This window comes from Vidua chalybeata, chromosome 9, assembly GCF_026979565.1.
Source record: "Vidua chalybeata isolate OUT-0048 chromosome 9, bVidCha1 merged haplotype, whole genome shotgun sequence".
In the NCBI taxonomy this organism is placed as follows: Eukaryota; Metazoa; Chordata; class Aves; order Passeriformes; family Viduidae; genus Vidua; species Vidua chalybeata.
Window position 1 is genome coordinate 14,873,531 of NC_071538.1, and position 15,841 is coordinate 14,889,371.

A 15,841-nucleotide genomic window follows, 5' to 3' on the forward strand; every position below is an offset into this window, starting at 1 on the left:
AACTTGAGGAGAAAACCATCTCAGTCCCTGCTCCAAAGAGACAGCCAGCAACCAGTACTCCTCTGGCTCTCTGCTGCCCAACACACAAACACATTTAAATCAAAGAACTCACAACTCCAAACACTCAGTGGCAACACTGCAGGCTGAATCCAGCCATCAGGCTGCTCACCAGACACTGTTCACCAACACAGTCCATAACCAGCAGTTTAACATTTCAGCCTTTACATGACTGAAACTCAGTGGTTTTCCATTACCTCAATTATACTGTGTGCCCTAGCAAGGCAGTGAAACCACAGTGTTTCTCCTCGGAGACAACGTTTCAGTGGAGGCAAGCAATGACAGCCAGAAGGTGCTTTTAGGGATGGGGTGGTTGTGTATGTTTAGTTTTGTTTTGATTTTTACCCCAAATACACAGGCTTTACTTCAAATCAGACCATCTCTGTACCAGAGAGCTCCCTTGGGCTCATTTCAAAGCACCTCCACATCTCATAACTACTCCTGAATTGACCGTCCCAACACCTTGCAAAACACGGGACACCCATGACCTTGCCCAAATTTAAAACACAGAAGACAACAAGATACTGTAGCACATCACCACACAGAATGCAGCACATTATGTCACACAGCCTTAACAGAGCTTACTAACTTGCCACATTCCCCATTCCCGCAGGCAATGCATCCCAGTTGTCCCAAACCCCACCCTCACACCTTCCCCACACAGGTTGGAAGACTTCTGTCATTCATTCGAGTCAGACAATATTTTCTTTCTTCTAAAACAAGACTGTTATATTATTTCCATTTGCTTTGGGGCTAGATACTTCATAAAATGAGAGTTTTGGACACAGCTGAGAATGTCCTGGGGCCAGGCCCAGCTCAGCAGGACACGGCTTACACAGCTCCAGCTTAAATCCCACACCAGATGCCACGGCACAGGTAACTAAGAAGGTACACGCTTAATTCCATCTTTTCTTCCAACATTCACCCCAAACACCACATGCAAGGTCAGTGAGCGCCCAGAAATCACGCCGCAGCCCCTCAGGGCACTGCAGTTCACCTTATCCGAGTTGATAATGTCCTTTTTGTTGATGGTGCCCGTGTTCTCTGACTCCACGCCTCCCAGCTCCAGGATGTCCCGTACATCTGCCCCCGTCGCCATGGCTCCGCCTGCCCTCTGGCCTTCTCTGCGCCGTCCCGTCCGTCCCCTCCAGCTCTGGGAGGGCGGGAAACCGGGGGTCGGGGGTTAACTCCCGCGGGGGTATCCCGGACTCGTACAAACACGCGTAGGTGCGCGTGTATACACATACACGCACGTATATCTGCGCACACACACGCATATACATGCACACGCACACTCACACACTTATATCTACATAGACACACACCCCCCTCGGCCGCCTCCCATCCCCCCGCCAGGCCCAACAACGGGGCCTTGCACCCGGCGGGTCCCGGGGGTTCCGCACGCCGCGCCCGCGGCCCGCAGCCCCGCGGGGGGATCCCGGGAGGCCTGCGGGAGGGCGTGCGAGACGCGGCGCTCCCCGCGCGGCCGCGGCCGCCCCGCTCCGAGCGGGACCCGCGCACCCACCGGCGCCGGCTCCGCGGCCACCGGGACGTGCGGCGCATACGGCGGCCCGGGCAGCGCCGCTTCCGCTCCCGCCAAGAGGCGCCCGGAAGTGCCCGGAGCGCTTTGGGGGACGCACCACGCGGGGGTGAGGGCGAAGGATTGCGGGTTCGAGTCCCGCTCCTGGCAGTCGTGGCCGCCCGGCCCGAGGCCGCCGGCGCCGCTTTCCCCACGGCCCCGTGGCAGCGCCCGGCCCCGGCCGGGTCCCGGCACCCCTCGCCCCGCTCAGGGCGCACAGCCCGCTGCAGACGCAGCTCGCTCCCGCGCCAGGAGGTGGCAGCACCGCCGCGCCCGACGGCGCCTCCGAGCCCGGCCCGCGCGGCGGGGAGGGGGCGCCGCGAATGCGCTCGTCGCGCCCACCCGTGACCCCCAGCTGCCGTGACCCCCTTCCCTCGGGGACTCTATGATGGGTCGCCGCTCTCCCGGGGTCCCGGGGCTGACCCTAATTTTCCGCAGAGCTCATCAGGAGTTTTCCCGTCTCCTTTCCCGAGGCGCTCGCTGGCGGCTTTGCCCTGTCCCGTTCTCCCCGCCAGCCGTGCCGGGGGCCAGCCCGGTGCCAGGCACGCCTCACGGCACACTCGGGCTGCTCGGCCCGGCTTCGTGTGCCACAGCGTGTGCCCCTCGCCCTCATGCTCTATGCTCCAGGGCTGCAGCGCTCACATGAGGCAGCCCGGAATGAGAGTTTTACTAATAAGACTGTTCTGTTTCCTCTTCCCTGTGGGAAGAGATGGAGGAACGAGGAAAGGGGAGAAAACAGTGGTGCGGTGCCAGGAGAGACTTCGAGAAATCACCTTCCTGCGGGATTGAGGCAGAGCAAGGCTGCCTGGCAGAGGTTTGCCTGAAGCAGATGGTTTCTGCACAGGGCACAGAGATAACACTGGGACCTGCCAGCCACCTTGGATAGCCCAGGAGAGGGGCTGCCTCTGAGGGGAATCTCTTCTCCTTGCAACCTTGGGATGAGCTGAACCCACTTGCTGTTGCACGGAATCCCTCAATGCCAGCCAGGCTGTGCTGAAGTTACCACCATCCCCATCCTGCTGGTGAGCCCTTCCCATGACGATTGACACATCACCTCTGTATCAGGGCCCCAACAATGCCCGTGTGCCGCAATGGGAACCGGTGACACCCCCAGAGTACCATCTGTTGTCCCCAGAAATAATTGAATCCCTTTTCTGCTCCTTTCCACACTACCAGCCATGGCTTTTAGCACCCTTCCCACAAGGACAGAGCTGATCCTGAGGTTTTTCCCTGCCCTATTTGCTCTAAGCTCTGCCTTATCTAACCAAGTCCTCCTCCATCAGTCTGTCTGGACATTGCTAATAATTTCTAGCACATTTCCTTGCTCTCTTTCCACAGCTGGCCTGGAAGCGGGGTCCACACTCTCCCAATGTGGGCTTGCAGAAGGAGACAAGGCTTTCCCAGCTTTTGCAGTCTCTGCCTGCCTGGCAAGCCTGGCACAGTGGCTCCATGGAGAGCTTTGTAAGAACAAAAAAGGGGCCTCTCTTTTTGCCACTCGTGGCGGATTGTTCGGTTGTTCGCAGTCCGTTTATCCCGTTAAACGGCACTTAAAGAAAACAAAAACCAGTTCCAAAAATAAAGCCTTGAGACAGATGGGACCATTCAGTGCGTTTTTTTGATTATATCTCCCACTTGTTGGCCTGCCTCCCCCACACCTCTGTGAGCCTCTGTGTCCCACCTAGAGCTGTATGGACCTGCAGGTGAAACACATTAGCTGGGCGCTTCCGCTAATGGGCTCATCAGCGGAGCAATTAACACTGCTTCAGGGGGGGCTGCAGTTCCTGTTTCTGGCCTGGAGTTATTGTTAATGGCCACTGCATCCCAAAGCTAGCACAGAACAAAGGGGAAAGGCTGCAAAGCTGAGTCACGTACCTGGCCCACCATTGAGAGTCCAGTAGTGGGACTGTGCCCAGATCTGACCACCTGGGTCCTGCCTCGCCAGGGCACAGGGAGTATCGGGGGAACGCAGGGAATCAGGGAAAGCCAGCAGTGACGGGGAGCCCTGTGTTTCTGTGCCGTGTAACTCTGGCATCACTGTCCTGTCACTGCAACACCATCACCCACCTCCAGCTATACTGGATACCAGGGATGTCCAGGGTACCAAGCCTGGGTGATCTGCCACCAAGCAGCTGGGGGGGGAGATGTGCCCCCAGATTTAGCCCTGGCAGGAAGGCCCCCTCCAGGCCAGCTCCTCACCCACCTCAGGATGCTGGGGAAGGATGCACTTCAGGCCCTTTACCCATGCCCTGGCTGCCAGGCATGACCAAAGGTGACCCCAGGTCAGGGGTGTGCGTGCCTTCCGACCAGGGCTCAGGGTGTGTGTGTCTCCCAGCCTGGCACCAGCGGAGGAGGACAAGTGCAAACACTGTGGCCAGTGGGGCAGGAGAAGGTTATCTGGGGCCCGGCAGTGGAAACACTCTCTGTGTGTGACTAAGGCACAACAGCGCCAGGTGTGGGTCCAGGCAGGGCAAGCGAGCCGGGAGTTATCACTTCCCCGTGGGTTCAAGTGCCTGAAGCCAAATGTTTCCTAAGGGTGCGGTGACAGCCACAGCCCCGTTATCGTGGCACCTGGCCCACCCCAAGCAGCATGGACACAGGGACTGGTTGCTGGACCTTCCCGCCATGGCAGGGATGGGACACTTCGACTGCTTCTCTGATGGAAGACTCAAGCCCTGGGAGCATACTTCAGCAGGGACACCTTGGTCCTGGGGACCCAAGCTCCGACCTCACGGCGAGGAATGGTCTGTGTCAGCTTGTCCAAGCACGCCCAAACTATCCTCCCACCCTGGAGTACCCAGGTTGCATCCCACCCCCAGAACTTTTATCCCCTCCCCAGCTCTATGCTGTCCCCATGGACCACAGCATCCTGAAGGTCAAGCCCTGCCTAAGGAACCCTCAGATCTGCAACACTCCTTCTCCCTATGAATCAATAATCCCAGACCAGCTGTGGGACCTGTCAACTGTAGCATGGGGGATCCCCATGAGCTCGGTCATCCCCAGACAACAGAAACCCACTCAAGCTTCTCTTTCAGCTCCAGCTCTGAAGACCCCTCTCCAGCTCTGGAGACCCCAGGGCCCTGCTCCAACTGGCAGGCACCAGGCCCTACTGTGGCCATGACTCACACTTCTGCTGGGAGGTGTTTCTCCATACCTTACTGCTTCCTTTACTCCCTTGCCTCCTCATTGGACCAGGTCAGCTGTACCCCAAAACCATGGGGCTTAAGAGTTACAGAGGTTTCAGGGACCTCTGCACAGTTCCTGGGGTCCTTTTTGATAGGAAGTGACCAAGGTGGAAAAGGAAGGGAGTGAGACATGGCCTACCTAGCTTAGGGTTCTCCAGCTGACTGCAGGTGCAGACACCACAGGGGTTGCACCCCAGCCATGCCTCCCTCAGTGCTGCCAAAGGTGTTTTCTTGCTGCCTTCATCAATTTGCAGGGCAGGTTTGGCTGGGGACAGGACTGGCCTCCCTCCTCCAATGGAGAGTGTGTCCTGGCCCAGGCAATTGGAAGAGGGTGTTTTTTATTAACAACAAATTAACTGTAATTGTCTTTTCCACTACAGCTGCTCCTCCCCAGCCATGCTGGTCCATTTGACTGCCATGCCCCATTATGTGCCTGAAGGGAGTGCCTTGCCCCAGGCACAGGGGAGCAAACCGGGAGCAGCTCTGTTTGGAGGAGCCAAAGCACCTTCCCCTGCTCTTGTCTCCCTGTGGAGGTAGTGGCAGCAGAGCTGGACCTCACTCCTGCCCTGGCACAGCAATGATGAAAGGCGAGAAAGAACTGGTTTGTGCTCTGATCTCAGAGCTGAACCTCAAAACAGCCGTGAACTGTCACTCCAGCTCCCAGGATGCTTAGGGAGGACAGGACAGCAGAGCCAGCCTTTCCAGTGGGACAGGATGGTTGGAGAAATTCATCGTTCCCCTGGAAATAAAAATAATAATCATAATAAAAACACAAAGCCAGAGATTACTTATACGCACACAAACAGGCAGGCACGCACTCTCCCCATCTGGCTTTGCCAGCCTGACTCATCGCTAATTCAAACAGCCCACACCTTTCCCTCTCCCTCCATGTGACGTTTTGAACAAGTTTCCAGGGAAGAGGCAGAAGTTTTGCCCCAGCTATCCCCTGGCACTGTAGCCTTGTCCTTGGGTTCTGGTGGTCCCAGGAACAAGATATCCCCAGTACCTCATCACAGGCCACATGTGTCCCAGCACAGTCACCCCTGCACAAGCACCTCTCAGAAATTGGGGCAAGCAGAGGGTGGAGGCAGCGGTGAAACGCACAAGTGATTGAGCCTGATGGATCTGTGATACCTGTGGATGCAGCACCACGGTCCTGATCTCAGGCCTACAGGCAGAACACGAAGTCCCAAGCTGCTGCCACCCTGCCTGGAATCACCCACACATTTGTACCTGCTCAAGGGCAGACCACAAGGGTGAGTGCTGGTCCCAGAACGAAGAGCCCAACACCAAAATATTAGCCACACCTCAGGGGAACATCAGACCTGCTCTGCCATTCCCATCTGAGCGGGAAAGAGTGGGATCAGCCCATCTACATCCCACTTCCACTTGCAGGGCAAGCAGCCCCAGGGCACCCTCCAGCCCTGACCAGCCACTGGGAGTTGCAGAGATGAGCACAGGAGGAGGGAGCCACTGCCACCACCACCACCCTGTGCCAGGGCATCATACAGCTTGTGTGCTCCCTGCACTGCCAGCATGGTGTCAGGTCTGGACAAGTTCCTGCCTTCAGAGGGATTCGTGCATCACAGGTAATCAGCTGTGGGAGGGAGGGAGGGAGGGATGGAGCCAGACCTGCTTGCTGAGCTCCGGGACCTGCCAGCATACTTGTGCTGAGTCACCACCTATTAACGCAGGGAAACCTCAGCACCTGAACCCCGCCAAGCTGCCGGGCCATCCCCAGGAGGACAGCAGAGACAGCACCCAGGAGCAGGCAGCTGACACCAATTTCCCTCCTGGTTGTGACCACAAGGCCAGTACTGCAGAGCTTCCACTGTGAGGCACAGCGGGACAGGACTGCTCAGGAAGAATTCAGGACCAACAAGGCTCTCAGTTGAGTTTCGGCTGCCATTCTCCTTGGAGATGACTCACCGCAGGACCAGTCACACCATCCCAGTGCCGCAATTGCCCCATCTGCAGATTAGGGAAACTGAGGCACAGGGAAGTGGGGTGACTCAAGAGCTGTTGCACAGGAGATGCTACTCAGATGCCGAGGCTTGGGCGTTCCCCATCGATCCTCCGCAGCTAACTTAAGCAGAAATGAACATCGATGTAAATATTTACTGACAAACAAGCTCAGCCTCACCCTCTCCTCTTAGAAGAAACCTTTAAAGTAAACTCTCCTGGCTCTTTCATGTTTACATCTTGTTTATTTATTATACAGCAGATCACAATATTTCAACAGTTTGCATATAAAGAAAAGTAACATTTCAGAGTGCAAGAGACCTAACGTGCCCAAGCAGAGAAATGTTAATTAACAATATACACAGACGGGAACAGTGCACTTCCCAAAGCTGAGACTCATCTGTGTTCCCAGCTGGAAGAAAATATATTAAAAAAAAACCAGAAACATTATATATTACTGCTTTGTTTAATTTACAACTTGCTTTGCAGAAGCTGCACATTAAAAGACTCATTTTCTTTTGAGCTTTCTTTTTTGTCCCTCCCTCTACAAAAATTTCAAGTATAGCAGAGACCTGGGCATTCATAGCTGGACTCACTGTCCTTTACATACTAAATTTTAAAAAGCAGCATGGGGAAGGCAGCTGCAGCAGTACCTGGTGTCATCCTGAGGGGAAGAACAAGACAAAATAAAGCAGACAAGAGCCAGGAGAGACATTTTGGCTCGAGTGGAAAACTGGGAATGGCCAGGGCTGGACTGCCCAGAGGGGTCCCAGGCTGGTGACAGGATCATCCCTGTCCTCTGTGCAAGGTGACACTGTGCTGCCAACACCTGCAAACCTTTATAGCCATGAGCCAGTGAAATCCCACCCTCGCCCCATCCACTCTGGGCTTTGGGTCAGGAGGTTTGTTCTGATAATCACAACCGAGACAACCAGCAACCCATTTCCCAGCACCACAACCAACATGCCCAAATGGCATGGCTCTCCAGCCAAAAAGCAGCCAGAGTCAGCCACCATAGCCCCTAGAGCCAGGGGTGTGCCAGAATCTGGGGGAAGAAGGTTAAGCTGATGCCAAATACAAGCCAGGAGTTCTGGGTACAGATCCCTTATGCACCAGTTCCCCCACTCACTGGGTACCTGGCTGTGGGGAACCCTCCAGGCATGGGGAGCTGAGTGGTGATGCCTGGGCAGATGATTCTTGCAGCTTTGCTCCCCACATACATCCCCAAAGCAGCCCTTCCCCACCACTTGGCTGGGCCAGCTCTCACAGGAGCAGGAGGAGAAAACTAGTTATCAACTACAAGCAGACAGGGCTGGGTGGCCAGGCTGCTTCCCCACTGCCATCCCTGGCCCGACACTATTTACACCGTGAGCTGGCTTCGGGGACATCGAGTCCGGCCGCAGACACTGCTCACATGTGCCGCTTCATGTGGAGAGCGAGGTGGTCTGAGCGAGAGAAAGCCCGCTCGCAGAGGTGGCACTGGAACGGCCGGTGCCCCGTGTGCTTGCGGTAGTGGCGGGTCAGCTCATCGGAGCGGGCAAATTTCCAGCCACATCCTTCCCAGGTGCAGTGGTAGGGCTTCTCGCCTGCAGAGGAGAGGGGGTGTCAGTGGCCTTGTAGATTCTCACTCTCCCTATGCCTTTAGTTCTGTGCTACCCTATCCAGCACCCCCTTTTCAAGGGGATGGGAGGTCCATTGGCATCTCTGCCTGCCCAACTTTCCCCTTCTGTCCCCTATTTTTCTGCCCTTCCCCACATGCAAAGATCTGTTTTCTGGGCATCCCTGTCCCATTACAGCACCCCTCCTATGTGCCCCTGCTTCACTTTAAACTGTGGGTTGTCCCCTGCTCATCCTTGCTGTGGGGTGGCACCATGTGCCCTGTCCCATCTCGGCCAGAGAGTCTCACCATACAATCCCCAATCTGTCTCCCTATCCTGTTTGTCCCTAGCCCAAGTGGAGGGTTTCGCCATGTCCCCTAAGTCCTACCACCTCAGGCTCCCCCGGGCCCCAAAACCAGCAACTGGAGGTGCCACAAGAGTGGTCTCGCTACATGCCTAGGCCCTTAGGTGTCCCTGCCCAGCCCCACCACGGGGGTCCTTCTGAGCACTTCGGGGGCCATGCCCATTGCCCCCTGCGCTACACGCAGAACGCCTCCACGCGGGCTATCTCTGGGTGCCCTCACACAGCCCCACTATGGCGACCCACTGCACTCCCTGACATACCGCAGGGGTCTTCCTCAAGCGACACACGCCCCCTCCTCCTCCCCCCGTGTCACCTCTCGCGACGCCCCTTCACACCCCCGGAACCACGCTCGGAGGTCTCACCACGTGCCGCGGTTCCCCCACCCGGGACCCTCTGTGCGTGTCCCCGCCCCGGCGCACCCTTACCCGTGTGGGTCCGCATGTGCGCCTTGAGGTGGGAGCTCTTGGTGTAGGTCTTGCCGCAGCCCGGGTATTCACAGTTGTGCGTGGCCGTTCGCTTGCGCGCCCACGAGCGGCGGCCGCGCTTGGGCTTGCAGTCCTCGGGGGGAGCCCCGGTCGGGAAGTACTCCAGCACCGGGGAGTTGGGCGGCGTGACCAGCAGCCCGGGCAGCCCCGCCGGGCCCGGGCCTGGCGCCTTCAGGGGCTCCCTGAAAACACTGAAATGTCCATGAAACTGCGGTGGCGGCTGGGGGGCGAAGTGGGGCGCATAGCGGTGCGGGGCCACGGCGTAGTGGGGCGGCAGGTCGGCCAAGAGGTGGGGATCGGCGCCAGGCAGCGGCTCCTCAGGGGGCCCCAAGCGGCCGTGGGGAAAGCCCGGGTAGGACAGCGGCGGCCCCGGCACCAGTCCCGGCCCGGGACCCGGCGCCACGCGTGGCTTGTGCTCGCCGCCGCCCGGTCCCAGGTACTCGGCGGCAGACATCCCCAGCATGCAGGCGCGCTCCTCCGGCTGCTCCTTCTTGATACGGGGCCCGAAGGACTGCGCGGGGTCCAGGGGCAGTGGGCGGGCTAGGGCCGGGTGGAGGGGCGGGTGGTGATGGGGGTGAGGGTGGTGGTGGGGGCCGCCGGGCACCCGCAGCTCCGTGTACTCCCTCCGCTGTAGGTCGTAGTGGCCGGGCAGGTCCGGGGTGAGCAACTCAGCCACGTAGCTGTGGCCCTGGCCCTCGGGGTAAGGCGCCGGGAACTTGCCCGGCGTGGAGTACGAGCCGTCGCTGTCGTACGTGGTGCCACAGCTCTCGGGGGTCTCGGGCAGGGGGTAGTTGGGGCCGGTCGGCCCCTGCCCGCCACTGCTGGTGTGCGCCAGGATGAAGTCCAAGTCCACGAACTTGCCCAAGTCGTCCTCCTCCCGCTTGACGGCAGCGGGTCCATCCTGCTGTAGCATCCTCTGCGGGAAAACGAAGCGTCAGGATCGGCGGGGAGACGGTTGCGGCGGCACCCGCCGCCCCAACACCGCGGCCCGCGCCTCCTGCTCGGGGCGGCGGCTCCCCCCAACCCGTCCGACGGGTCGGCACCACTCCTGCTGCGCTGCGCCGCCCTCGGGGCGCCCTCCGACGGCGAGAAGGCGGCCCGCCCCCCACTCCATGGCCGGGCTGAGCCGCAGCCCGGGACACTCTGTCCCGTACCCACCTTGCCACCCTTTCCCCAGTGCCAGGTGCTTACGTGGAGCATGTCGGCGGGCCGCTCGTCTAGCGGCATCAAGTTGGCGAAAGTGGAGATAGAGGGCAGGGCGCTCTCGTCCACGGCCGCCGCCATGGCGAGCCGGGCCGAGGCAGCGGGGCCGGGGCGGGCTGGGGGAGCGCGGTGCGCGGAGCCCGGCACCGCTCCGCTCCCCGTGGCAGCAGCGCTGCTCTGCGCCGCCCCGCGCCCCTAAGCTGTTAACAGCATGGCTGCGCCCCGATTGGTCCGGCCCGCATTGATATTCACCGCCGCCGCTTGCCATTGGCTCTGCTGTGGCCCGAGCCACGCCCCCTCTGGCGGGGCTGCCCCGGCGGGCGGGGGTCGGCGTTTGCCGCTGCCCCGACCGCGCTCGGAGCCCGAGCGGGACGGGAGAGGACGGGGCAGAGCGGCGGGGTCTCCACGTCCGGCTTTGCCCTGCTCTGTGAGACTATGCCACGGGGGAGGACAGACAAGGGTGCTGCTGTGGATCGCGGAGGCCAGAATCCTGCCCGCGACGTGAACGGGGCAGCGGCGCCCTTAAGGCTTGCCCACACGACGAGCGGGGAGGGGGGCTGTAGGTGGCAGAGCCGGAGATCCCCCCGTACCGTGTCCCGAGTGGGGCAGGGGCAATGTCTCTGTCACATGCACCCTGTGTGGACGCAGAGGGTGCCGGAGAGGTCTGGCGCGGGGTACGGGTAAAAGCATTTCAGCCAGTGTGCCGGGCACTACGCTCGCCACGGGGGCCACCGAGCGCGTCAGCGAGCGAAGGTGCAGTCTCAAAAAGGGGCGTTTATGCCACCATAGGAGATGAACCAGATAGCCGAACCCTGGTGCCCCCACACCCCCACGCGATTCGTTTCATGTAAGCGCACCCGTGAAGCCGCGTCCTCCCGCGCCGCTGCTGTCGGTGAGGCAATCAGCAGCACAGAGCGTACCAGCTCGCATCTGGCTGCGTGCAGGGTGCGTGTGCGAGCCGAGATAACTGCTCGTCAACCCTGTAGGGGGCTGGCACCCTGCCGCCATCGCCTCATCAAGCCCCACAGCCCCCACAACACGTTTGTCTGCCCTCCCTAGGGACCAGTGCTGTGGCTGTCTCCGACCGCCCTGGCACAGGGGGACATGGGCCGGCTGTCCCACTATGCCCACCCTGAGCAGCCCTTGTGACATTGCTATCTTTCTGAGGGCTTCCCATGGCAGGGGACACAAGGACAGCAGGTTATCCTACTTTGCAGGAGACACTCAAGTCACCCACCCTATTCTGGCTAGTTGGAGACTCAGGGCATTGGGCAGGCCTCCCCAGGGGCTCTCTGCCTCCCTGTCCGGCTCACAGCAAGATCTTCTCCGTTTGGCCCCCATCCAGCCAGTACCAGGAATGGCCCTGCTGCTGTTGCGCTCAAGAAGTAATGTCCCTTATCTCTTGGAGCCTGTCTCCCTGCTTTCTGGAGCTGTCCATCTCCAGATACCTTTCTAAGAACTGAGGCTGCTGCCTGCTCTATTCAGAAGCAAGGAGTCAATTTAAAAAAAAACAAATATAAACACCAAAGGTGAGGTGTGCACACACACCACACGCACATGCCGCTTCTGAATCCAAAGCTACTCTACCAGTTGCTTTCATCACCGCGCTTTAATTATAAGGGTGGAGCATTGCAATAAATTATTTCAGTAATCCAGTGGAACAACAACAGTTCAGATCTTCCCCCTTTTACCAAGAATCCCTGCCCTGGTTTCCAGAGCACATGTTGGGCTGCTGCCTGGGTCCCATCTGCTTGTCTGGTGGCGAGGCAGCAGGTTTATTAACGGCACTTATTGGGTCAAAACACATGGGCTCCAAAGTCCTTCCCCAGAAAAAGTCACCTCCAAAGTGGCAAAGAAGCATGTGGGCATTACTTGAAATTACTTTTAGCTTGCCTACCAGAGTAGTTTATTAAAGTCACCAGTTAATCCCATTACTTGTTTCTTGGCCAAATTATAATTAATAGCAAGGTAGTTCCTGCCTCAAACTTTTACAGATAAGTGAGAGAAGATGCCATAGGAGACAAACACTAATTCCTCTTGGTTTTCCCCTTTTCCAGGCAGTTTTGGCATTTGCACCCATACTGACTTATTTTGAGAGGCGTCACCAACAGATCAGCTTAATTTTTACAGCCAATATTTCTTGAAAATGTGGGATATTCCCCAGGAAACTCTTTTTACTGATGCTCCGGTGGGAGGGCCGGCACGGCAGGGAGCGGCAGCATGCCAGGTACCGCAGCAACACGAGCACTGCCAGCGCTGAGTGTGCAGGGAGCCAGGAGTGCGTCATGGGCAGGGTTTTCCTGCTGTGAGCCATGGGGTGGGCACAGGGGGTCCCTGTCACAGCCTTGTCAGCCCCTTGGCCACTGAGGCCTCCTCTGAGGTGAGTGGGAGGCAAGCAGGAGCAGACAGGGCATGCACAGCCCACTGTTGACAGAAGCCCATTTAGGAAACATGTGTTATCTCCCACACCACTACAGCAGACTGTAAAGTCACTGGCATCCCAAGAGATCAAACAGCAGCCAGGCAAGAGAGCAAACAGAAAGTGGGAAGGGCCACCCACCCAGGTGATGGCTAAAGAGGAAAGGGTTAATGGTTATCCTTGCTTTTGGCACATCTGGCAGCAAAGGAATGAGGCGCGTGGCTTGCCCAGCATGGCGCGCCAGAGGTGGCCCCGTCAAAACAGCATTGTCAGCCCTGCCAACACTTCTGCAGTGCCATGGCACCCTCTCCAATGGCACACAGCACGGGTGGGATGGGCAGGGGTACAATGCTCTGTGGCACTGCCAGAGGTGGAATTGGTGCCCAGGTTGCTCAGCAGGGCTCCCAGGAGACCCAGAGGGGTCCCCACCCCACAAAACATTGGGGACTGAAAAACACCTGCACTGCATCCTTTTCTGTGCTGTCACCTGGAGTTGGGAGACTGGAGTAAACCCAAGGACTCTCCTTCAGAGCACCTCCAGTGCCCCCTCTCCAACACTACCTACAGCATCACAGCCCAGAGAGCTTCTGCTTCAGTGGGAGGCAAAACCCACGTCCCGAAAGCTCCACAGGGGATCCCATGAGAGGTGCCAAGGAGATCCATACTGCAGACTCTAAACAACTGTGACACTCCAGGGTTATCTCCCTGCGAGCAGAAAATGAATCTGGCTGGGTTTTACTCTCTGTCTTCCACTCTGCATGGTACTGGCCTGCCTAGAGAAGGGTCCAGGAGTCCCCAGACCGGCGTGTACCCCCAAAGCCCCCTTCCCCTCCTGAAAAGAAAAGGGGAACTGAAAATGAAATTAAAGCATAATTCAATCCGGAGCGGGTCCAGAGTAAAGTCATCTGCTCTTATCGTGTGCTGGCAGGCTCTTCCCGCTCCGCAACAAACACAATGTTATCAGGGCACAGAGGGCAGATTCGTTTGCACCGGCCGAGCAAGCTGCTGTGTCCGCCCTGCCTACCCTGGGGTCTGCGGAGCACCGGGATGCATGGCCAGGGACTGGGGCTGCCGGGGGCTCGGGGACACCCAAGGCAGCACCCTGGCAGCACCGTCAGGGAGCTCAGTCCCAGGACAGGGTGCTTTGGCTGGAGGCCATATCCAGCCTCCTTGCGCAGCTCTCTGGCCAGAGGAGACGGGTCAGGTTGCTCCCAGTGAATGTCAGCACAGAGTAAAGGCTACAGAGGAACAGGGTCCATGAGAGATGTCTTTGCCTGCGGGAATATACACAGCCTCATCTTCCATGGGTGCTGCCCAGCTGCTTGGCCAGGAGGCTGCCAAGATCTTGGCATCCCACTCCCTGGCAAAGCAGACCAGCGGTACCCCCAGACCCTGCACACAATCCCAGCCCCACTGCATCGCCTGGACCGCATCCTGCTTTGATCTCTGCCTGCTGCCTGGCTGTGCCCTGGTGGCTGCGGGGCCAGTGCAGCCCTCTCTGTCCTTCTTTATATACCCCTGTTATTTTTAACTCTGCCTACGCAAATCCCGAATCCGGAATGAGCAGCGGCCGGGGGCCAAGGGGAAATGGACATGGTGCAAATTTCCTGCCCTTTTTACCTCTCTTCCTCTATAACATACAGCAACGTTTTTCCTCCACTTCTTAACTTTCACTGGTACAGGAAAGCTGAAAGCTCCAGGCTCTGTATAGAGCCACAAGGTCCAGCACCACAGCGGACAGGGTATTCCACTCGGAAGAGACATCGCACTCAGCATGGTGCCAGGAGATAGATGTCCCTACCTGCAGCACACACCACAGGCTCCATCAGCAGTGCGATGTTCTGGAGGCATCTGGACAGCCCTCGCAGCAGCAGCCTCACGTGCAAACATGTGTGCTCACGTGCCAGCCCAGGGGCCCATCCTTCCTTCCCCCTGCCTCGGCAAGAGCCCTGGCCCCAGCCACAGCAGCTGGGACTGGACCACAGCCATGGGAGCCGTTCCTTTTTGCCACTCACAAAAGTGCTGGACAAAACCCGTGACATCCCAGCAACTCCAAGAGTAACAGCAGGAATTGCTGTTTTCCTTGTGAGCAACAAGGAGGAGGAACACAAGATATTCTTCCAACATCTCTGGTTTAATCTTTTAAAAAAAGCCACAATACAGAGTTCCACAGCAAGTTGCACAGGGAGTTTTGCAGAGGATATCATAGTATGGCTGCCGTGCTCACGGGATGTGCATGTTAGAACCCTTCTCTCACGTGCTGGAGATTAATAGCTGTACATCATGTAAAAGCAATTTATCTACAAAAGTTCAAAATTACCCAGGTATACATCTCTGTCACTCTTTTCCAAGCAGTGTCCATCCCTCCTCCCAGCTATACTCTAAGGTATTCAGTCTCCAATGAACCCGGATTCTCAGTGAGTGGGGAAAACCTCCTTTGCCATGTACAGAGGCAGGAAAAGTGTGGATGCTGAGGCCAGTACTGGTCAGACCTAATCCACTCAGATATACACCATTTCCCAGCCTGGAGAAAGCCTGGCTATCCCTGGAACCTGGGCACTGGTGTGGCTGCAATATGCAAGCACTGCTGAGCCAGTGGGGGAACAATTTTCCAATGGGAGCTGTGGGATAGGGTTGAGTGAACAGTCCTACACCATGAGTCACTGGTACCCATGGGGACACAGCTCGGTGTGAGGCAGTGGGGGACAGCCCAGGCAGCAGCAGAACAAGCAGGGAGCTGGAGAACTCTGTGTGGAAACTGTTTTCCAGGTAATTTGGTTTTGTTATTCCTCCCATGCAGCTATCTGCCCAGAGCCACCCTGCCAGTGTAAATCACACAGTAGCACATTGCATGGAAAACTCATCCTGCCACCATCCCATGCCCCTGGGACACTGCACCAAGGGCACCACTATAGCACAGGATGCTGGAATCAATCACAGTCAGCCACATGTGGCTGCTGCGGTGGTTTTACAGAAACAGCCCACAAAACTG

General features: G+C 57.9%; 2 protein-coding genes across 5 annotated transcripts in view; both read right to left on the bottom strand.

The window, feature by feature from the left end:
- DMAP1 (DNA methyltransferase 1 associated protein 1) overlaps window positions 1–1,635 on the bottom strand; it is a 32,089-nt gene extending 30,454 nt beyond the window's left edge. The window contains exons 1-2 of one of the 2 annotated variants that reach the window (XM_053951063.1): window positions 1,583–1,635; window positions 1,055–1,210 (exon numbers count right to left, since the gene is read on the bottom strand). In XM_053951063.1, coding sequence (XP_053807038.1) covers window positions 1,055–1,156 — 102 coding nt within the window. In that variant the 5' untranslated portion in view covers window positions 1,157–1,210; window positions 1,583–1,635. Of the gene's footprint in view, window positions 1–1,054; window positions 1,495–1,582 lie in introns of those variants that run through there. The other variant, XM_053951064.1, reaches the window with a different exon arrangement.
- A 5,370-nt stretch (window positions 1,636–7,005) lies between these two features.
- LOC128792161 (Krueppel-like factor 2) lies at window positions 7,006–13,685 on the bottom strand. Of its 3 annotated transcripts, none has more exons than XM_053950347.1 (3): window positions 11,288–13,685; window positions 9,168–10,143; window positions 7,006–8,366 (listed from the first exon to the last, which is right to left on the bottom strand). In XM_053950347.1, exons 2-3 carry the CDS (start codon window positions 10,138–10,140, stop codon window positions 8,191–8,193), a joined length of 1,149 nt encoding a protein of 382 aa, XP_053806322.1. In that variant the 5' UTR covers window positions 10,141–10,143; window positions 11,288–13,685; the 3' UTR covers window positions 7,006–8,190. The 3 variants fall into 3 exon arrangements, with proteins under 3 accessions (XP_053806322.1, XP_053806319.1, XP_053806321.1); XM_053950344.1 differs by lacking the exon at window positions 11,288–13,685 and adding an exon at window positions 10,419–10,610; XM_053950346.1 differs by lacking the exon at window positions 11,288–13,685 and adding an exon at window positions 10,386–10,418.
- Window positions 13,686–15,841: the final 2,156 nt, after the last annotated feature.